The 24,105-nt window shown below is 42.3% G+C and overlaps 1 protein-coding gene across 1 annotated transcript in view; it reads right to left on the reverse strand.

Annotated features, from left to right (window-relative positions):
- Nucleotides 1–24,105, reverse strand: part of TRPM1 (transient receptor potential cation channel subfamily M member 1) — a 115,921-nt gene that overhangs the window by 28,929 nt on the left and 62,887 nt on the right. The window contains exons 13-19 of the mRNA XM_057542664.1: nucleotides 23,060–23,233; nucleotides 21,827–21,961; nucleotides 21,027–21,077; nucleotides 18,495–18,635; nucleotides 17,549–17,578; nucleotides 12,922–13,214; nucleotides 10,259–10,487 (exon numbers count right to left, since the gene is read on the reverse strand). Coding sequence (XP_057398647.1) covers nucleotides 10,259–10,487; nucleotides 12,922–13,214; nucleotides 17,549–17,578; nucleotides 18,495–18,635; nucleotides 21,027–21,077; nucleotides 21,827–21,961; nucleotides 23,060–23,233 — 1,053 coding nt within the window. The remainder of the gene's footprint in view (nucleotides 1–10,258; nucleotides 10,488–12,921; nucleotides 13,215–17,548; nucleotides 17,579–18,494; nucleotides 18,636–21,026; nucleotides 21,078–21,826; nucleotides 21,962–23,059; nucleotides 23,234–24,105) is intronic.

Raw genomic sequence — 24,105 nt, forward strand, 5'->3', positions numbered from 1 at the left:
TTTTAAAGTAAAATATAGTAAGTAAAAATAAATAAGTAAATAAAATGATACCTCTAGTGAAGTAGACCAAAAATATTTTATATAGGAATAACTCAGATGTCAATGTGAATATATGGACCAAGAGTTGGAAGAGAAACGTGACTGATGAATATAGGACTTACTTGGGCTCAGCCTAGACAGCAAAAGGATGGCCTAGCTTATAGATGGAAACCCTTGTCATTTTTGTCAGTGCCGTGCAGTGTGTCTCCAATACTGAACTCTGTTCCCAATGATCAATGCTAATTTTTTAAAGTTTCCCCTCAGCAATCCATTATTAAGAATAACACAAAAGGGGGACTTCCCTGGCGGTCCAGTGGTTAAGACTTCGCCTTCCAAGGCAGGGGGTGTGGGTTTGATCCCTGGTTGGGGAGCTAAGATCCCACATGCCTCGTAGCCAAGAAAACCAAAACATAAAAGAGAAGCAATATTGTAACAAATTCAATAAAGACTTTAAAAATGGTCCACATCAAAAAAATCTTAAAAAAAAAGAGAGTAACACAAAAGGGTTATTTCTACCATATACTAAAAATTATATTATAAAGCACCAATAATTAAAACAAAGTGGTACAGGTGCATGAAGAGACCAAACAATAGAGCAGAATAGAAGGTCCAGAAAAAGATTCAACTACACATAGGCAATTAGTTTGTGATACAAACACCACCTCCAATGGGAGGAGTAAAGATGACTATTTAATAAACTGTATTGAGAAACTGGGTGATCATCTAGAAAATAATTAGGTTAGATCCATATCTCACACATACACCAGAATAAATTGCATCTAGCTCCAATATTTCGTGAAAGAAAAAAAAGGGAGGGGGCACAGAGAGAAGATAAAACAACTAACAATCACCACATGAAAATTCTTTCATAAATGGAGAGTAAGAGAAGGCCTTTCTAATTAGGCTCCCAAATCAAGAAGCAATCAAAACAAAGATCAATATATTTGATACTGAAAAAAAATCACAAACTTCTGCACAATGAAAACATGCCTTAACCAAAGTAAAAAATAACTTCTAGGAAAACATATTTGCAGCTCATGTGACAGGCAAAGGGCTAATCTTTCTATTTAGAAAGGATCTTCTAGAAGTCAAGAAGAAAAATTCTAACAACCCAGCAGAAAAATGGGCAAAGGCAGTGAACTTAGAGACATTTGTACTGAGAGGAAAATGGGCTTGTCCTCACTCATAATAAGAGACATTCAAAGAAACTACACAGAGATCTCATTTTTTTACCATTAGATTGGAGTGTTTGCTCACACACTGTATTGGTGGAATTGTGGGAAAACAAGACATTCCCTACACTATAGGTGGACACCTCCACAGAAGGACAGCTATCAAGATTGCAAGTGCATATCCCCAGGGGGCCACCAATTCCCCTTCTGGACATTTATACAGCAGATACGTGAGACACAGTATGTGTCCAAAAGCACTCATGGTGGCAGTGAGTGTAGCACCCCCAGGCAGAAGTGACCTCCATGGCCTCACTGGGGACTGGCCATAAACTGCGGCCATCGGCCATGAAGGAGAACTGGGGAAGTGGGTAAGAATGAAGGAAAAGTCTGTGTCCCAGAGGAAGTGAAAAAGGAAGGTACAAAACAATAACTATGCCAACCCTTGTGAAAAGGGAAAAAAAAAAAGAATATTTACTTCATCATGAAAAAAAAGGAAAAAAAGAATATTTATTCATAGTAGCTTTATATATGGAAATATACATAAGAAACAAATATCAGTGGTTGCCAATGGGTAGAACAAGCCATATGGGGGACAGGAGTTGGGAAGGAGACTTGTCACTTATACTTTAAAATAGTTGTAATTTTTTAATATGTGCATGTCCTTATGACCTATTCAAAGAATTAAATGAAAAAAAGAACAAACCATCCCTGCTTTAAAATAATTATATATTTATGTTGTGAATTAAAAATGCTTGGAAGGAAATCTGATGCTTACAAATATTTATAACTTTGGGTAGACATTATATCTAAAAGTAGCATTAGGTAAAGAAGGAAATGACAGAAAAATACCCACTGGATTTCAAAGACTTAGTACAAAAAAAAGCATATAGACTATCTCATTAGTGATATTTTTCCTTTCAAAAACATGTTGAAATGATAATATTTTGTATATACTGGTTTAAATAAATATATTATTAAAATTAATTTCAACTGCTTCCTTTTTACTTTTTACAATGTACTTAAAAAACTTTTTGTAACTATTAAAAATTTTACTTTCTTAACTAGAAAATTCGAAGTGACATATGTGGCTTGCATTTTATTTCTGTTGGACAGCACTGCTGTAGACTCTATAGTTTCATCTTGCTCTTTAAAATTCTGGCATGTTTAAAAATTGCTTTTTAAAATATATGTTTCCTGGTTGTTTATGGGTTGAAGAGCTAGAACATTTGGACCTGTAGACTTCATCACAGAGTGGATTTGGGGATGCTCCTCTGCCCTTGTTATCTCCTGCCACTTGGCAGCTGGATGCAGAGGCTGGACCAGACCCAGGTTGTTTTGTAAATTTTATTGAAGTAGAGTTGATTTACAATGTTGTGTTTAATGTCTGCTGCACAGCAAAGTGACTCAGTTATATATATTCTTTTTCATATTCTTTTCCATTATGGTTTATCACAGGATATTGAATATAATTCCCTGTGCTATACAGTAGGGCCTTGTTGTTTATCCATCCTATATATACTAGTTTGCATCTGCTAATCCCAAACTCCCAATCCTTCCCTCCCCCACCCCTCCTCCCCTTTGGCAACCACAAGTCTGTTCTCTATGTCTGTGAGTCTGTTTCTGCTTTGTAGATAAGTTCAGTATGAAGGTTACTAAAAATAGAGTTGCCATATGATGTAGCAATCCCACTCCTGGGCATATATCCAGACAAAACTATAATTCAAAAAGATGCATGCATCCCAATGTTCATAGAAGCACTATTTACAATAGCCAAGACATGAAAACAACTTAAATGTCCATCGACAGATGACTAGATATAGAAGACGTGGTACATATATACAATGAACTACTACTCAGCCATAAAAAAGAATGAAATACTGCCACTTGCGGCAACCTGGATGAACCTAGAGATTATCATACTAAGCAAAGTAAGTTAGACAGAGAAAGACAAATACAATATGATATCACTTACACGTGGAATCTAAAATACGACATATCTATGAACATATCTATGATACAAAAACAGACCCAGGTTTGAGCCCTATGGCAAGACTGTAGATGGCGTGTTCTTTCATTAAAAAGTATACCGTTTCTCTTTTGGTGATGTTAGCAGCTGTTGATGTCAATTCATTAACTCACTGGGGTTGAAAATTGGTGGTGTTCTAATGCTATCATTTGGTTTCCATTTCTTGGCTGGAATAATTTTACAAAGAGATGTTTCCCTCATCTACTCAGTGGTTACCCAGTGGTTCAGTTCATATAGAAAATGCAGGATAAATGCTTGATTCTTTCCCCTTTATGTACCTGTTTTCAAGATAATGAATTGGTTTCCTATCAGCTACTGAAGATAACTAATTTTTCTTTTTTTTAACTATTTCGTATTCCCACCAGCAGTGTAGAAGAGTTATAGTTGTTCCACATGCTTGCCAACACTTGGTATGGTCAGTCTTTTAATTTTAGCTTTTCTAGTGGGTGTGTAGTACTATTGCATTGTGGGGTTTTTTTTATTATAAAGTATTCAATTTAGTTAAACTAAAAAAATAAAAACCAGTTCACCCATTTCTCCCACCCCACCCTCACCCCTGCTTCTGTCAACAACCAATCTGTTCTCTGTGTCTATGAACTTGCTTTTTTGTTTTTGTAGTTTTCACATGTAAAAGAGATCATAATGTATTTGTCTTTCTCTGTCTGACTTATTTCACTTAGCACAATGCCCTCGAGGTCCATCCACATCGCAAATGGCAAGATTTCATTCTTTTTTTTTTTTTCATTTTTTTTTTCATTCTTTTTTATGGCTGAATAATATTCCATTATATATATATATGTATATATATATATATAAAATATACATTGTGTATATATATATAATATACATTATGTATATATAATATTCCACTGTGTATATATATATCATTGTATACATATATATGTACACATATATATATATATATATATATATCACAATTTTTATCCATTCATCCATCAATGCACACTTAGGTTGTTTCCATGTCTTGGCCATTGTAAATAACGCTGCAATGAACCTAGAGTGCAGATGTCTTTTCAAGTTAGTGTTGTTTTCTTTGGATAAATACCCAGTAGTGGAATTGTTGGGTCATATGGTAGTTCTATTTTTAGTTTTTTGAGGAACCGTCATGCTGTTTTCCATAGTGGCTGCACACCCACCAACATTCCCACCAACAATGCACCAGGGTTTCCTTTTCTCCACATCCTTGCCAAAACTTCTTATTTCTTGCCTTTTTGATGATGGCCATTCTGACAGGTGTGAGGTGATATCTCATTGTGGTTTTGATTTGTATTTCCCTGGTGATTAGTGATGTTGAGTATATTTTCATGTGCTTGTTGGCCATCTGTATGTCTTCTTTGGAAAAACGTCTATTCAGATCTTCTGCCCATTATTTAATTGGATTGTTTGTTTGTTTTTTTGCTTTTAAATTGTATGAGTTCTTTATATATCTTGGATATTAGCCCCTTATCAGACATAAAATTGCAACTATTTTCTCTCATTCAGTACGTTGCCTTTTCACTTTGTTGATGGTTTCGTTGGCTGTGCAGAAGCTTTTTAGTCTGATATAGTCCCACTTGTTTATTTTTGCTTTTGTTGCCTTTGCTTTTGGTGTCAGATTAAAAAAAATCATCACCATGTCAAGGGCTTATGTTTTCTTCAAGGCGTTTTATGGTTTTAGGTCTTATGTTCAAGTCTTTAATCCATTTTGTGTTCATTTTGGGGTATGGTATAAAATAGTGGTTCAGTTTCATTGCATGTGGGTGTCCAATTTTCCCAACACGATTTATTGAAGAGACTATCCTTTCCCTATTGTATATTCTTGGCTTCTTTGTCATAAATTTATTGACAATATATGCATGGGTTTATTTCTGGGCTCTCTATTCTGTTCCATTGATCTATGTGCCTGTTTCCATTGTTTTAATTACAATAGCTTTGTAATAAGGTTTGAAATCAGGAAGCATGAAGCCTCCAGCTTTGTTCTTCTTTCTCAGAACTGCTTTGGCTATTGGGAATCTTTTTGGATCCACGTAAAGTTTAGGATTGCTTGTTCTATTTCTGTGAAAAATGCTATTGGAATTTTAATAGGGATTGCATTAAATCTGTATATTGCTTTGGGTAGCATGGACTTTTTAACAATATTAATTCTTCCAATCCTTGAGCATGGAATATCTTTCCATTTATTTGTGTCTTCTTCAGTTTCTTTCATTAATATCTCATAGTTTTCAACATACAGGTTTTCACCTTCTTGGTTAAATTTATTCCTAGGTGTTTTATTCTTTTTGATACAACTGTATATGGGATGACTGTTTTCTTAATTTTTCTTTCTGATAGTTCTTTATTAGTGTATATATTTACTTAAAAATATTGTTATGAACTCATGGATTTAGAGATATTTGCTATTCATTGCTATTAGTAATAGTATTGAAAGTCAAACTGTCCTGTTCGTTTGGCCAGTGGAAGCCTCTTCATGTTTGCTCCTGGGTCCCCCTGATCTGACCCTAGGGGTCCTTGATAGCTTCTTTAACATCTGGTGTGTCAACTGTTCTGGGCTCATCTTGTACATATCCTACTACAGACCTGGAATCAACCATTTCTCCAAGGAGTTCTGGCTTCAGTGAATGGGAAATGATATTTCAAGGCCACAATCTGGGCACTATGAATGTTCATGCTTTTGGGTAGGTCTTTGTTTCTAGGCTTTTCATTGGCCAGAGCTGGAATGAATTCATATTGATGCTTCCAATTAAGTACTATAGGCTTTTCTGCTTATCCTCTTCCAGATTACATCTGTGTTTCCTTTTCTTCCACACCAAGTCCTAGTTCTCAAGGACAGAGGGGTGTGACAGAACTAAAATATCTCACTGTTACTCAGTTGCTTTAACTTAACAGTTTCAGAATAATGATGTTAATACTACCACTGTCAATTATGATTACTGAAAAGTTACACTTTTTTTTGCACAGGTGCTCCCCATTCTTCTCTCATTTTTATTTTTTTATTTGATTTTACTTTTTAAAAAAGATGTAATTTTATTTATTTTTGGCTGCGTTGGGTCTTTGTTGCTGCGTGCGGGCTTTCTCTAGTTGCAGCGAGCAGGGGCTACTCTTCATTGAGATGTGTGGGCTTCTCCTTGCTGTGGCTTATCTTGTTGCGGAGCACAGGCTCTAGGTGCGCAGGCTCAGTAGTTGTGGCTGGAGGGGTCTAGAGCACAGGCTCAGTAGTTGTGGCGCACGGGCTTAGTTGCTCCACGGCATGTGGGATCTTCCCAGACCAGAGATTGAACCCGTGTCCACTGCATTGGCAGGCAGATTCTTATCCACTGCGCCACCAGGGAAGTCCCTCCTCTCATTTTTAAATGGTTCTATTATATCTGTATTATCAGAACATATAGCTGTTATATACTATTTTCTCTCCCACTTAACTGTCACTTAGTGTTTTTTTTTTTAATTACAACCCTTAATTTTTTTTTAAATTTTATTTATTTATTTTTTATTTATGGCTGTGTTGGGTCTTCGTTTCTGTGTGAGGGCTTTCTCTAGTTGCGGCAAGCGGGGGCCACTTTTCATCGCGGTGCGCGGGCCTCTCACTATCGCGGCCTCTCTTGTTGCAGAGCACAGGCTCCAGACGCGCAGGCTCAGTAATTGTGGCTCACGGGCCTAGTTGCTCCGCGGCATGTGGGATCTTCCCAGACCAGGGCTCGAACCCGTGTCCCCTGCATTGGCAGGCAGACTCTCAACCACTGCGCCACCAGAGAAGCCCTGTCACTTAGTTTTAACACTACAAGTAAATATGTATCTGGTGCTGACTATCCGTCCTGTTGCTGATGCCTCTCTGGTTATTTTGGTTGTTGGAGATTCTTTCTCTAACAGATTCTTCAGAAAGTGCTCATAGGAACAATATTTCCCTGAGTTCTTGCCTGTTGGCAACATGTCATGTGTACCCTTTATATTTGACCATCACTTTTGCTAGATATAAAATCTTTGCCTCAATTTTCTTTCTGGGAGTATTTTTATATGATACACACCATTTTTTTTCTGACATAAATGGTTGCTATTGAAAGTCTGATGATAATTGAATTTTTTCCCCTTAGAAGTCACTTGATTTTTTTTTTTGGCCTAGAAGCTCAAAGAATTTTTTTTTTCATTAAAATCCAATAACTTTATTAAAGTGTGTCTTGATGTTGGTTATTCTGGGTTGATGTACTCAGGTTCCCAGTGTGTTTTTTAAAATATATAGTTTCATATCATTTGTCTTCAAGAGAAATTTTTGAATTCTAGTTTGAGACACTTGCTTCTATTTCTGGTTTTAGCTGTTATGGATACTTTCATATTTTTAGCAACATAGGCGATATCCTATGTTGCTATTTCTTTGTTAATTTAAGTACTATCTTAGTAATCTAAGTATCTATTGACATCCTATTATTTTAGATGAGACTTTATCTTAATTTATCTCCTTCCCCCTCTGCTCCCCTTTTTTGACAACCACATCAGTATTTTCAGTTCCTATGAAGTTACCTTTGTAACTTTACACAATATACTGGAATCTTCACCTCTTGTTTCAATAACTCTTGACAGTTCTGATTCCCCACTTTACAATATGGGGATATTATGCTGTTTACCACTCTCTCTTCCCCTTCCCACCAGCCAACTTCTCTTATCTGTACCTTTACTTTTGTAGTTTCATACTTGATAACCTTTGTATTATATTTAGGATTTATATTTAGGTCTTCAATACTCTGTCTATTGGATTATTCTAAAAAACTGAAGATCAATAAAAAGCATTTGCATTTTTATTACCATATAAAATACTGTCTATTGTACAGCCACATGGCGTGCCGTGATTGCAATTTTAATGTAGAATTCTGGTGCCACTAGAGAAACCTGATCATGGTATCAAAGGTCAAATGGTCTTTCTTACCTTCTACCAGTCACTCAAAAATCGTACCAAATTTTAATTTAAATCATAACCGAGCCTTAACTTTTGTGTGCAGTTTTTTTGTTTTCCCTGGTGTTTGATTCTACTTCCACTTTCTCATTAATGATTATGAACTCTTTTTGTTTCCCTAACCCATACCCCTGATACTTTATAGCATCTTAGTCACTGCATCTATTTGTTGGAATCATTTCTATTCTTCTGTGTACTTTCTTCTTGCATATCACTAACTCTTTGCACTTATTTCATCCAACTGCTTTTTCATATGGGGATATTTAAAAACTGGGGCTTGTTTCTTGCATTCCACATCACCTGTATTCTTGTAATTTTGAACGCTTCTTTCAGTGGAATACCAGCTGAAGTACTTTTTCTGAAGGAGTAAGTAGAAAGTATATAACTTGAATCTTTGTCTATCTTAAATAGATATCCTATCCTCATGTTTAAGATAGCTGGACTGGGTAAAAAAAAAAAAAAAAAAAAAATCCAGGTTCCAAATCCTCTCAGAACTATGAAGGCCTTGTTTCAGTGCCTTCTAGGTTTCAGTATTATTAACGGAAAGTCTGATGCCAACCTGATGTTCATCCTTTTGTAGGAAACCTGCTCTTTTTTAAAAAAAAAATCTTCAGGATCTTCTCATTATTCTTGATATTCTGAAAACTATTTATTAATATCCAAACTTATGTATAATATCAGCTTAGTGCATTGTGTATAATTGGGCAATTAGGCATGACATTTATATTTTTTTTTAAAGAAAGAAATGGAAATTTTTATTCAAGCCCAATTTGAGGATTATAACCCGGGAAAGGCATCTCAGAAAGCTCTGAGAACTGTTTCCAACATATTTTTAAGAAATGAAGTGCCTTCTGTATGTCAGAACCCTGATGCCCAGAATAACATATATGGTCTTTTCTTTATCCTCATAGCAATCCCATGAGCTCAGTATAATATTGCCATCACAGAGTAGGTTATCTGAAGATTAGAATCTCTCCTTAAGATAACCTAGTCGTTAACAGTAGTAAACAGCAGAGCTGGGATTTGGTCTCAGTACAATTTTCTATCCCCTAAATCCTTTTCAAACACTTTCATAGCTTCATATTCTCTCATAAACCCCACAGAATGAAAGCATTGCCAATTAAAATGATATCAGACAGCAACCTAAGTGTCCATTGACAAATGAATGGATAAAGAAGATGTGGTGTATATACACAGTGGAATATTATTCAGCCATAAAAAAAGAATGAAATAATGCCATTTACAGCAACATGGATGGACCTAGAGATTATCATACTAAGTGAAGTAAGTCAGAAAGAGAGAGACAAATATCATATGATATCGCTTATATGTGGAATCTAAAAAAAGGATACAAATGAACTTATTTACAAAACAGAAATAGACTCATAGACATAGAAAACAAACTTGTGGCCACCAAAGGGGAAGAGGGGGAGGGATAAATTAAGAGTTTGGGATTAACAGGCACAAACTACTATATATAAAATAGATAACCAACAAGGACCTCCTGTATAGCACAGGGAACTCTACTCAATATCTTGTGATAATGGAAGAGAATGTAAAAAAAGAATATATATATTTATATATATATATATATATATGTATAACTGAATCACTTTGCTGTACACCTGAAACTAACACAACCTTGTAAATCAACTATATTTCAGTAAAAATTTTTAAAAAAGTAAAACAAAACGATATCAGACAATTTCAGAGTTATAAGGGCATCTGTAGAAATAGAGCTCAGGTGTCTGCTTTAGCGGCGGGTGGCTGGTCCAGGGATGCATGAGTGATTAGGGTGGACTCCGAGCCTGTAAGCCAGTCATGATGCAGGTCAGGCTCTGGCGTTAGACCACCTGGATTCAGGAGCCAGACCCACGCCCTGCAGATCAGATCCTATCCCTTAATCTTGAAGCTTCAGGTTCTCCTGTAAGACAAGGATTGCCATGGCGTCTCCTTCCTGGGGTTGTTCAGAGTCATGGATGAAATAAACCACAGCAAGTGCTTAGCTCAGCCAGGCAGGGAGTCAGAGCTCACGGGTGTCACTTGTCACTATACCGTGCTTACCAACCACGTCACACATACCTTCAGGCCAGGGTTTTTCCTCATCCGCAGCCTTCCCATCCACATGTCAGTCAGCAGCATCTGGCTGCAGGTGTGGGCGATGAAGTCCCGATGTTTGGCTGCGACAGCCAGTTTGAGGCAGGTCGAGTTGCTCCAGTTTTTCAGCTCGTAGGTCAGCAGTTTCATGGCGATCTGCTCGTCATGCTTGTAGGACTGGTCCAAGAGCTCCACAGCAAGCTGGCCAAAGTCTCTGCAGGGACAGAGATGGGAGCGGGGTGGCCGCATGCTCTTCATTAGAGAGCTGTGTCCACGGGGATGTCATGGAGCCAAAGGACACAGAGTCCTTGACTCCCTGTCCTCTGGGAGCTCCAGGGGATGTCCCCAGAGGGGACAGCCAGGGGCCAGGGGCCGTGCTTAGCCATGTCAGGGGCTGACTGCTCTTGCTGTAGATGGAGCTTTAGGTGGACCCCAAGTCTGCCCCTCAGGCCCCAGGGACAGAGCAAAGAAAAAGTCCCTTCCCTCAGGCGTTCACGGAACAGGGATGCAGATGGAAAAGATGGCAAATGAGAGTTTGAAAACAGCGCCTGTGGGACTGGAAGTCAGAACAGTGGCCATCCTTGGTGCAGGGGAGAGGTGGACATTGAAAGGCCCTCCAGGAGGGCTGATGGCACAGGTAGGGTCCTGTTTCTTGAGGGTGCTGGTCAAAGTTGTGTGTTGTGTTTGTGAACAGTCATCAAGCTGCATGTTTTGCACACGTGCCTTCTCCCGTATGAGTGTAATACTTCAGTGACACATAGATTACAAGAGCGCTCTCAGTGCTGTGAAGGAGACAAGGTCTAGTTGCCATGGGGACCCAGAGCAGGGAGGACCAATTGCTGGAGGTGGGGGAGGGGGAGTGATGGGAACCAAGTGGCGGATGGAGAAGGGGACACAGGTGATTTGTGAACATAAGATGTATTCCCTTTCCACATGACCCTGATGCGAGGATTTAATGATAGTCATGAACATTTCTTGTTCCTTCAACTTTTTGCGTGGCATTGATGTGGTTAAGGTACAGTCCTATAGGGATCACCTTTCTTTGCTTTTGTTTCTCCATTTTACAGAAGATTTGATGCCAGTTCTGAGTGGAAGGATGAAAAAGGGAGGCATTGCTTGTGGGGGATGGAGACGCAGACTCTGCAGTACCTTCTGGCCTCAGGCCCCACAGGCTGCAGGGGGTCACCACGAGGGTCCTCTAGGCAGCAGAGGGACAGGGCTTGCCAACAGATGGAGGCAGGGGAACGCCTCCCTGTTTGTAAGAGGCTTGAACACCTGATGTTTAGAAGTCAGCTAGTGATTTTAGAAATCCAGTCCAAAAGATAAGCAGGGTGCTTCACAAAACAAAGATATTACATGCTGGCAGAGGGGCCTGCGTACAATTCAAGTTCACATGTCTGTAAAGTTGCACGGGGACTTCCGGTTTCTGGTTCCACACGTAAGGGACTTGGAAGTTGCCACTCTGACCTAATAAAAAGTAAAAAAGCTCAACAAACTCAAAATCCACGACTTTGCTAGATTCATCAGAGAATTGAGGTCACAGGGCAAATTGCTGTCCACCAAACTGGAAAGACAGAAGGCAGATACTGAGAATCACAACTTAATGGAGCACAAACCCGGGGAACCAGCGCCAGGTTGGAAAACCTGAACTGTAATTGATGAATTTCTGGAGGCCCCGTGAGGACAAGTCTGCAAGTTAATAGCTCCGGGTGGCCCAGGCTTAGAGAAGTGTCCACATTTTTGTGAGTTTTACCTCCAGGAGCCCCACCAAGTTCTCACAGAGAAGATGGGGGAAGAATCCTCTCATGCTGCCATCTGGGAGAGGGGAAAGGGTTCATTCTGAACTATGTCCATAGCACTCTGTTCTTCTTAACAAGGCCTGCCCTCGGGGGAAACTGGCTAACCAGAGCTTAACCTATTGGTGTTTTATCAGAGCCTAACTGAACTAGAGGGAGGGAAATACCCAGCTCCAGCCCCCTGTAGCTGTCCTAAGGGGGGGAAATCCAGAGGTACTTGTGAAGGTCAAGTCCAAGGGCACAGGTTCACTAAGGTTGTTTCCTTATGAAAATTGGTCTCATTGTCTTTGCACTAAAATTGTGTTTCCCAGAAACAGAATCATGGACATAGAGAACAGACCGGTGGTTGCCAAGGGGGAGGGAGGTTGGGGTAAGCTTTCATATATAGAATGGATAAACAGCAAGGTGTCCTACTGCATAGCACAAGGAACTATATTCAATATCCTGTGATAAACCATAATGGAGAAGAATATGAAAAAAGAATGTGTGTGTGTGTGTGTATATATATATATATATATATATATATATATATGTATAACTGAGTCACTTTGCTGTACAGCAGACATTACCACAACATCGTAAATCAACTATATTTCAACAAAAAACATATATTGATTAAAATTGGGTTTCCCTACTTTGCACCAGAAGGCAGTCAACAAAAACAACGAGAGTCCAGAAACGCCTCAGAGAGACAGAAGGAAACATACTGACACAATGGACAAAGCACTTGATGAACAAGCGTTAAAGGTAACTGTACTTAAGTGAGAGATGCATTTGCCACCCTTCCCAGCAAAGGGACGGCGCTCCGGACCAGAGTGTCTCCTGGTCCTTGAATTCCCTCTGGACGCTCACTTTGAGTTGTTGTCCAGGTCCTGGGAGATGTCGTCCACCAGCTCGCTCTCGGAGGACTCGTGGGCCATCGACTTGTAGAGCTTGCAGGCCACCAGGGCCTTCGCCATGCTCTCCTCCCCCCGCTGCCAGAGGAAGACTGCCATTTTTTGGCGCTTCATCAGCACGGCCCACACCATCAGCTCGTGGAAGGGGTACTGGAATCGACTCACGGCGGGGTCGTCCACATCGATGTCCAACTCCTCCTCCTTCTTCTTCTTCTTCTTTTTCTTCCCTTTGGCTGGAGGCTCATCATCCTGAGGGGAGAGAAGCACCTTTGCCACGGTTCTGCCATAAGCGTGCAACAAAGGGTTTCAGGACAACTGGAAAAAGGGAAACCTCTCCCTCCAAGGGAATAAAGAGAATTCTAAGTACATCTGCGGTTTCCAACCAGTGTACTAATTCTTTTGAAAAGATGCACATGTTTATTATGAGAAGTAACCCATCGAAAACCAAATGAGCTGAAAAGGCATACTACTGTTTGAAGAGTTTATACCCCTGGGTTGGCAGGACTTTTTTTTCCTCCAGAAGCCTCTAAAAATTGAAGAGATGCTGCAAAACTAAAACAAAGAAAACACTTCAATCCAAATCACCCCATGGGAGACATAAAGGCTGTAGCTTATTTCCTCAGGGAAGTCCTCAAGTACCAACACTCGTTTGCCAGATACGGCTGAACCGGAGATTAATAGGAAAAATGTAAAAGGGGATGGAGAAAAATGTCTTGTTTCCCTACTAATGGTTTAAGGAAGCAAGCATTCCATTTTTCAAAATTATTATTAATTAATTAATTTATTTATTTTTGGCTGTGTTGGGTCTTCGTTGCTGCACGCTTTCTCTAGTTGCAGTGAGCGGGGGCTACTCTTTGCTGCGGTGAGCAGGCTTCTCGTGGTGGCTTCTCTTGCTGCAGAGCATGGGCTCTAGGCCCGCAGGCTTCAGTAGTTGTGGTGCCCGGGCTTAGTTGCTCCACGGTATGTGGGATCTTCCTGGCCCAGGGCTCGAACCCGTGTCCCCTGCATTGGCAGACGGATTCTTAACCACTGCGCCACCAGGGAGGTCCCACAAGTGCTCCATTTTGAATGAGCTTTGTCTTTTCATGGATGTGCTATAAATGGAGGGTCAACATTTCCCATTTCCTAAAGGGATTATGAGGGATGATTCTGAAAGCGGAGGAGGACCCTAAAGGAATGTCTGTCGCGACTGGGAGAATTGGGGTTGAAACAGGGGAGTGGCATGGAAATATATGGGGCTCAGACTATTCCAGGCTAGGACTTCAGTACCCAGTAGAATAACAGAAATGGATATTTGCTCTTTTGCAAACAGCTTTCTTGTCAATGACCTACTTTTATTTATTTATTTTTTTTACTTTTATTCTTATACTGACTCTGAGAGGTTGTGAATGAGTTCCATTCCATCAGATGAGGAAGTTGTGACCCAAAGTCTGAATAATTTGCCCACATACACACAGCTGGAGTGGCTGGGCAGGGTGGGGGTGAGGGGGGGAGACTGGCTCTCCAATTCCTATCACATGTTGTTCATGACTAACCCAAGTTTTGTAACCTTATAATGAGTTGTCTGACATTTTTACTGAAACTATTGTATCTTGCCTTGGATTTAAATGTGTTTGTTCAGGGACTTCCCTGGTGGCACAGTGGTTAAGAATCCGCCTGCCAATGCAGGAGACATGGGTTCGAGCCCTGGGCCAGGAAGATCCCACATGCCGCGGAGCAACTAAGCCCGTGTGCCACAACTACTGAGCCCGCATGCCACAACTACTGAAGCCCGTGCACCTAGAGCCCGTGTTCCACAACAAGAGAAGCCACCGCAATGAGAAGCCCGCACACCACAACGAAGAGTAGGCCCCACTCGCCTCAACTATAGAAAGCCCTCGCCCAGCAACGAACACCCAACACAGCCAAAAATAAATATATTAATTAATTAATTTAAAAAGTGTTTTTGTTCAAATTTTCTAATTTGTCCCAGTAAAACTACAGTTTCGGTCATTTAGGAAGGTTAAAAATTGACATTATGGAAATTAAAAAATAATCATGGCTTTATTTTCAAGAATATATCCAGTCAAATAAAAATCCACTAAGGACTAATGAAATGCTGTAAAACAGAAACCCTTTTAAGCCTATCTTTCAATAATACATTGTATTATTAAAATACTAGTTGTATGCAAATTCTCTTAAAATAATTTTAAGATTGCTAGAGAAAGAATATAACCAACAAGGGATTAATTTCCCTAAAATGCAAGAACTGCCACAAAGCAACAAGAAAAAGAAACAACCCAATAAAATAACAAAAGATATGAACTGGAAGTTAAAAAGAAATTGACCCATCCACAATCACAGTAAGAGCCTCTAAACACACCTCACTTAGAAATCAACTTGAAAAAATTAGTACAGATAGAAGCAAATTGAATAATAATTTTACCAAGTTTGATCTGACAAAGACGTATATGTATTGTACCCAACAAACCAGGAATACACATTTTTTTCTAACACACATGAATCATTAACAAAATTCCACCTGGCATTATTCCCTAATTCTTTTGAGATTTTCTATATCAACAAATTCCAGATATCAGAAATCATGTAGTATACACTCAAAGAATAAAATTAAAAATCAACAAGAGTAGGATAACAACAATAACAAAATTCTGTATCTGGAAAATTTTAAATACACTTATAAATAACTTGTGGATTAATGAAGAAAGTATAAACTGTTTAGAAATGAATTACAATGAAAGTTCTACTTACCCAAACCTGTGAGATACCATGAAAACAATGCTCAGAGAAGAAATTTATATTCTTTATGCATTTATTGGAATACAGGAAAGATTGAAAATAGGCAGGGACTTCTCTGGCAGTCCAGTGGTTAAGACTCCATGCTCCCACTTCAGGGGGCACAGGTTCCATCCCTGGTTGGGAAACTAAGATCCCACATTCCGCATGGCATGGCCAAAAAACAAAAAAATGACGTGAACACTATAAATATGGTATAATTTGGAGTCCCTTGGGAAGGGCCTCTTTCTCATACACTCCCAAATAATCTTCCCCCATCTATCCCAGTGCCTTGACAATCTGTCAGTATAGATTGATTCCTTTGAGCTAACTAATTAAAATAAAAATTTAAAAAAAAAGAAAATGGGCAAACTTCACTTTCAAATTGAGTCAATAAAAATAATACAGTAACTCCATATAAAGTATATGGAAGGAATGAATACAAATCAAAGATATTAATAAAATAGAAAACAGAAAAAAGAAAGTTGCTTAATAAAGCAAAAATACCAATCAAATCTGAAGGCAAGTATGGTTAAGAAAAAAAGGGAGAAGATATAAATATAAAAAAATTGGAACAAGAAATGGCACACAACTAAAGATATTGAAAAAATTAGAATACTATGTAAAGTTTTATACCAAAGTACTTGAAAGTCTAGAAGTAAACTGTTTGCTAGGAAAGTATAATTGACCAAAGCTGACTCAAATAGAAAAGCTCAATGAACTCATGTTATGAAAATTATTATAAAGGCAGTGAAAAATATGCCCCTAAAACACAGGACAGGGACCAGGCTATTTTACAGGCGAGTTCCACCAAGTCTTCACCCAACAGATAAAGCCAACATGATGCAACCAATCTAAGAGAGCATGGACTTATGGAAAGCTGCATATCATAACGCTTCTAGTTATGCTGAAGGTCGGTGTCAACTGTGAACACAGAATCAAAACCTTCTACCCTGAATCCATACAGAAACTGGGATGCTATTTGACTCATGAATTTGAGAAGAGTCTTTACAATAGACAGCGTTATTATTCTGTGTTATAATATTTCTTTCACTCATTTATATATTTTCATGTCTAGTGCCTTTTAAAAAATTAATTAATTAATTTTTTTGGCTGCGTTGGGTCTTCATTGCGGTGTGCGGGCTTCTCATTGCGGTGGCTTCTCTTGTTGCGGAGCACGGGCTCTAAGCGCGTGGGCTTCAGTAGTTGTGGCTTGCGGGCTCTAGAGCACAGGCTCAGTAGTTGTGGCTTAGTTGCTCCACGGCATGTGGGATCTTCCTGGACCAGGGCTCAAACCCATGTCCCCTGCATTGGCAGGAGGATTCTTAACCACTGCACCACCAGCGAAGTCCTAGTGCTTTGTTCTTAAGTTTCCTTGTTAAGGTTATTTCTGGATACTTTTGTCCTATTATGAGGAAACTTTGTCAATGCTTCAGGGTTTTCTAGAAACCAAATTTTTTTGCCGATAATAATTTCCCCCCTTTTTAAAGTATCCTTCCTTTATTTATTTTTAATTTCCAGAACACTTTTAAAAACCAGTGGGGTTGATGATGCCAACAATAATGGATGTGCTTGACTTGTTCTTGATTTTGACAAAAATGAATTGGGTGGCTTTTACCTTTTAAAACATGTCTGTGATCTTTTTTTATATAATTTGACTAAATCATCCAAGTAAATTTTGGTGTGTGGTGTAGTGGATTTATTCATGGAAAACAAACTTGTGCAATTTTATGTTAAATACAAAACGAAGAGGGCTCCATATACTAGGCCACAATATCATAAAACCATTGGAAACAAGTCCTACTTACTTCCATTCCCAGAAGTTTGAGAGCTTTAGGCTGCATAATGAAAGGGGAGAAAAAAATGAATGGAATCAGATAACTGATGTTATGATACTGGGGGTTGTACATTAGTAATATCGTTAGTAGCAATAATAATAGATTAAAAAGTACTTGGTATCGTTAACAATTAAGGACAAACCCAAGGAAAGGAAATGCTTTAATATGGAACCTCTGCTTCTGTCAGCCCAGGTCAGGTGAGGAGAGAGATGTGCAGACATGGGACCCGCATCCCAGGTAGAACCAGAGAAGTTCACCCACAGAGCAGACACAGAGCTATGGGGCTCTGAGTGCGGGCGAGGTGAGGGCTTCATGGAAGATCTCACACGTGGATTGGGCTGGTGACACACGTGGGGTTTTGACGGGGGAAGATGCCACAGACACAGTAGTAGAGTTTGATTCTGGCAGTGGTACGTGGTCGCCCACAGCAGGGTGGGGCGGCTGGGGAGAGCCTTAGACGCTGTGATCATGAGCTTGACAGTGATTCGTCAGGCGCTGGGGATCCTCGGGAATTTCTGAGCAGGGAGGGCACTGTTGGGTCCCTCGTTTTGGAGAACTGGGGCGCGTCCAGCGGTAGGATGGATGGGAGAGGGCAGAGACAAGGGAGCCTGGGAGGAAGGTTATTGCGGACAAAGGATGGGGCCGGGGCAAGTGCTGGGCTGTGCGGCCCCATGAGCTGAGGGAGGAAGGTGCGTGGTGAAGCCTGGGCGTCTGGAAGGAAGGTGCGTGGTGAAGCCTGGGTGTCTGGAGGCATGCTGAGACCTCCCACCGAGAGCCACTGTGGGAGGACGGGCAGGTGTGCTGGGGGATGGGGTGATGAGCTCGGCTTTGAAGCGGCTGAGTTATTGGAAAGGCTAGCAAGGAACCACATGTGATTCCGGGAACCACAGAACCCCACGTGTTCGCTGAGTTCTACCCTCTTGGGTCCAAACAGGTTGTTGTAAAGGGTCCGGAAGCCCTTCCTTGTGTAGTTGCAGCGGTAGGCGCCCCCCATGAGGTACTCCAGCACGAGCCCAATGTCTATGAGGCTGATGTGGTAATCGGGCGGAAGGTTGCCCTGTAAGAAAAGAAGCTGTGTCTCAGGCCCTGCGAGAAGGGACCCGCAGCGTGGGCTTCGGCACACACCTCGGCATCATGGTCATTCCTGCCTACGACGTGAGAGTTAGTGGTACCAACGGGGCATTAAACAATCTTCAGTCTGTTACTATAGGATTGCGGGAGATAAGGGGGTAAACCATGTTCCAGAAAATGGGTTAGACTTCCCAATGAGAAGAATTAGAAGCCCATGAGGCTGGAGGGGAGAGGCCTGGGCTTGTCCGTGGGTTCAGACAGAATGGCCTGTAATGTGCATTTAAACATAAGGGAAAGAAAAGAATACATATATAAAGAATGTACATATGTATAATTGAATCACTTTGCTGTACAGCAGAAATGAACACAACATTGTAAATCAACTATGCTTCGATAAAAAAAATATTGATTAAGGAAAAAATACATAAAGGAAAGATGGTGTAGCTGGTGAAAAGAGCAGATTCATTTTGTTGAGAAGGTGCGTTGCCAGCTGCTTGCAGGGGAGAAGCCAGCTTCGGGGGGCTGGCGTCCAGATTTTCTGCAGAAGGAGGGAGTGAGCAGCGTGGCAGACAGGAGGACTCTGTGGAAGACAGCGGGTGGACAGAGCACCCCTGGGGCCGGGAACTTTCTAGGGAAAGCTCCACATGGTGCCCTGTGACTTTCTGGGGGACCCCTCAGATTTCAGTAAGAACACAAACACTGCAAACTATCTGATGTGCCCGGGAGCCGGTGGAGGGCCAGAGTCCTGCAGCAGAATGGAAGAGGCTGTGTTGAGATAAAGGTAGCGTGTGGGTGGAGGGGAGGAGGGCAGAAGGGCATCTGTGCATCCGTAAGTCGGTCATTCATGCCAGAGGGCAGTTGGCTTATCCAGGAGGCAGAGCTGACCGGTCCATTATAAGGATGTTTTGCTATGTGCTGTTTCCTGCTTGGTTAATTTCCTATGTCTGAAATGATGGTAGAAACCTGGGGTCCGTCCCATGGAGGCTACACCTTCCAAATGTCCTCCCTGTACGTGAGGACTGAATCCTTCACTCAGCCATTGCAAGTTTGTTCAGTCCCTACCGTGATCCTTGACCAAGTCGGGGATTCCATATGAGGGGATAAGGAGATACAGCCCTGCCTTGGGGAGTTTGCTGTTTTGGGGGAAAAGGACCAAGCCACCCTCAGTCCCGATGCAGCAGCGTGTTCAGGCCCCCACTCTGCTAGGGTGGGCAGGTGGGAGGGTGAGAAAGGGCTTCCTGTGGAGGTAGGAGTGGGCAGAGCAGGGGCTGTAGGGGCCGAGGTGGGAGAGCACTGCAGATGTGAGATGGGCATGGCCCTGGGACAGAATATGTGTGGTGGGTATGTGATAGGCCCAGTGGGTGCAAGTCTCTTAGCAGGAGCTTGAATTTCATGAGACGTGGAGGCTATTAAGTGGGGGCGTCCTGTGTCTGGGGAGTGTGGGAGGAGGATGATCGAAGCCACTTAGGTGAGACGTGGTTGGGTCTACACTTGAGTAGCTGTGGCTTTTGAATGTTAGCGCTTCTGAATCTAAGAAATCTGTGAAAGTGGGAAACAAGGGCACTCACTGGTCTCTCTTGGTTCCCAGATCCACCGATTCTGCTCTGATCCAATGAGTGTGCGTAGTAAAAGCCAAATTCTCACATTAGCAGAATTAGATATTTGTATGAAGTCTAACCAGCCTATCTGGGACTTTGGCTGAAGGCCCTCTTCTCTCCTTTGTGTTACTTCCTCCCGCTCAGAACATGAGTACACGTCCTGCACTCTGCATGCCAGGGACTGCATTCTGGCCGAATGAATTGCTCAGCGTTAACCTGGTCTGACCCTCCAGCCTGTGGTGATAGGACCCAAGAAACACCAGGACAGAACAGGGAGTGGACGGGATCCTACATGAAGGCAGACTGTAAGGCATTAGTAGCGCTGGGGATGGGGGAAAGCATCTATCACTTACTAAGGAGGAAACAGAAAGAGCCAAGAACTGCTGCACAGGACACGCAGAATGACATGAGGCCCATCCTGCTAGGACTTCTGGAAAGAGGCACAGTGAAGGGGTGAGGGGCAGATCTGAAACATGCAGAGCATGGGGGTTCTGGGCAGCAGTGAGGAGCCCACCCCTTGGCTGGTGCTCCTGCCTTGGTGATGGGGCCAACCCACCGTCAAACAGTCATTCAGCGCGAGCCCATGGTGTGTGGGATGAACATTTCATTTAAAGAAGATGACATTTTTTAAAAGTAAACTCTTTTCATGGAGAGAGGAATTCATGACTTCTTATGCCTCCAATAAGATGACGACACATTTGGAAATTTAAAAAATTGCTTTAAAAAATGTCTCATTAAAAGACATCAACAGGTAAAGGACTATGAAAGAGCAGACTGACCTTTTTTACATCCCTCACCAGCAAATGAAGTGTGTTTGGTGGACCCAGTCTCTGAAAGAGAAACATTCAGCCATATTAAATATGTTTTTCTCTTCAACTTTTGGAGTAAAATCCAGCTCTACTTTATAGAATTAATGAAGTCCTGTGTCTTTTACAAGACAGGACTAGGACTTGTCATGGGTAAGAAATATCCCACATGTTCAAAAATATGTTAAATACCTTTTATTGAATTATTTTAAAGAGCATTTTAGGATGTACTATATTTTCTTAACAGTTCATCAAGCTTTAGCAAATAACCACCCAGGACCACTTCTGCTACTTAAAATTTTAGAATGGGGAAGGAAATGTACACTCTCAAAATTCACATGGTAATAATACAAGCCAAGAGGATTTTATCCAAACACTTTCATTCTAATATCAGGAGCTCCTTGCTGTGCAAACTCAGTTTTCCATTTTTCACCAAAGCCTCATAAAAAGTGGGAGTCCCCAGGAACAAATGACCGCTCACCCCGGGATCTTTTCACTCTGCTAATGACTCCGGGGGCTGGATTCTTTCTTTGTATAAACTTGTCCTCGGGCACCACCCCTGAGTTAACGCTACAGACGGGGGTGCTGGCTAGCCTGGTGGAGGTGGGTGAAGATGGGACCATCCGCCGAGCCCGTGTGTCATGTGAGAGCAGTCATCCTTAAATGATGGGCCTCCCGCTGAAGCCGTGTTCTGATGGCGATGTTCCTCCGAGTGTATTCTTGCACCCCCAGGGCTAGCTCCCCTCCGCCCTCCCTCCTTCTGGACCACTCACTGTGTTATAAAGCTCTTCCAGCCTCGGGATGGTGAGAAAATGCTGCATGTTGACTCCATTTTCAATCAGGAGCTTCACAAAGTCCACTCGGTCTAAGACCAGCGCGTCCAACATGGCCTGCTCCAGCGCGTTCACCTGTGCGAGCCCGGGAGAGGGGCGTGAGTGCCTCAGGAGGGACAGGGACACTGGGCAGGGGACCCTGGAAGCTCTCGGAAAGCCTCTTCCGGCCCCCAGACCCAGAGCATCCTGAACAAGGCTCCCTTTACTTCTTGTCCTGAGTAAACACGCCCCATTGCCCCCTCCTTCCTTCTCAGTTTGTCCCTAGGTGTCCTAGCAAAGCATCACAGATGGATACATTTAATACAAAGTGAAAAATGTTCAAAATGACAGCCAAACTGGTGTTGCTCTCTAGTTATCAGGCTTTTAAAAAAAATTAAAATAAGAGTTGATTAGCTTTTCTTGTAATGTAAACATGAGAAGGAAAATTCAAAATAAAACTCCAATCAGTGCTTCAGTCTCCAAGCCCAGATCTCCATATACAGTGTTTTTTTGAGGTGGTAGACTGTAACATTTTACCTACTATTAGTTATCATTTGTGTTTCTACCCTTCAACAATGGTGGAACCTGCAGCGCTCAATGTAACGTGAGGTTTTGCTGGAGAGAATTTGTTTCCTTGACTGAGAACTACCCCCTGTGGGCATGCCGCGGGCCACCAGGGTGAGTGACCGCGATGATGCCAGTCACAGGGCACCGCAGAGGCCCAGCGCCCTGTCTTGCCGTGTCCTGACAGCAGCCAGGCCAGAACCACGGGTGCTGCGTGTCTCAGCCCCCCAGCCCAGCCGACTGCAGTTACCCCTGCTTCCCCATCACAGGCTCCATCTTTTGTCCCCGAGCTGCATTTCTTCACGATTGATTTGTTTCCCGTGTTTCCACGCAACAAACATCCACGTGTCTGCAGGCGGAGAGAGGCACTGGTGGGCAAGGTGGCCCAGGCCTCCCCTGTGAGTGACTTCATTCTCCCCGAAAGCAGGACCGTTTGGCGTTTGTGACATCCTGCCAGCCACTTGAAATATTGACACTGTCCCATCAATGCTTCATCACTGCCTCCTGGGCTCGGGGCCCCGGGTGGGGCTGCAGCAGAGCCAGCAAGAACTGCCCCCTTCCCTGGAGGAGGGTGACTGGCTCCAAGGTCCCCAGGAGCCCAGGAAAAGGGAGCAGACACGTCCCACGTACCCAGTTCAGCAGCTCGAGCTTCCGGGGGTCAGTTTCTTCCTCCACCTCCTCTTTCACCTTCCCTTTCTTCTTGCCTTTTCCTTTTCCTCTGCCCCCCTTGGTGGTCGCTGTGGGTGGTTTCTTCTCCTTCTCCATGGCCTTGCTATCCGTTGGGGGGGCCAGGTTTCCCAGGGGCTGCAGTCCACAGCAGGCAGAGTTGGGAAAGGAATTTAAAGCCGACCCATGTCCCAGGACAAGTGCACAGACTGCCCCTCCCCTCTGCATGCACACGCTCGCACACACATGCACCCACACAGGTACACATGCACCCACATACAGGTGCACGTGCACACACAGGTGCACACACAGGTACGCATGCACACACACTCGTGCAACCATGAGCACCCATGCACAGACATGCACACAGGCACACATACTTGTGACTACACACACACACACACACACACACACACTCAGCTGTCACAGGCCTGGCTGCCTGATGGAGAAGCTCCTGATTTCGTGACCCTCTGTTACTTATATGCTTGATGAAGTGCACTCATGCACCTAAAGTGGCTGAAGTTTTGACTGAGTGTGTTTTTGCCCAAAGGAAAGGGTGTTGAGAGGTAAGTTTAAAGGCGCCAAAGAGAAGTGTCTGTGGCAGCTGATGAAGACCAGAGAAGACAACTGTGAAGGGGTCAGGGCTTCCCTGGTGGTGCAGTGGTTAAGAACCCACCTGCCAAAAAAAAAAAAAAAGAACCCACCTGCCAATGCAGGGGACACGGGTTCGAGCCCTGGTCCGGGAAGATCCCACATGCCACAGAGAAACTAAGCCTGTGCGCCACAGCTACTGAGCCTGCACTCTAGAGCCTGTGAGCCACAACTACTGAAGCCCACATACCTAGAGCCCGTGCTCCCCATCAAAGAGAAGCCACCGCAATGAGAAGCCCGAGCACCACAACGAAGAGTAGCCCCCGCTCGCCACAATGAGAGAAAGCCCGCGTGCATCAACGAAGACCCAACGCAGCCAAAAATAAATAAATTAAATAAATAAATTTAAAAAAAAAAAG

Source organism: Balaenoptera acutorostrata, chromosome 3 (assembly GCF_949987535.1).
Source record: "Balaenoptera acutorostrata chromosome 3, mBalAcu1.1, whole genome shotgun sequence".
In the NCBI taxonomy this organism is placed as follows: Eukaryota; Metazoa; Chordata; class Mammalia; order Artiodactyla; family Balaenopteridae; genus Balaenoptera; species Balaenoptera acutorostrata.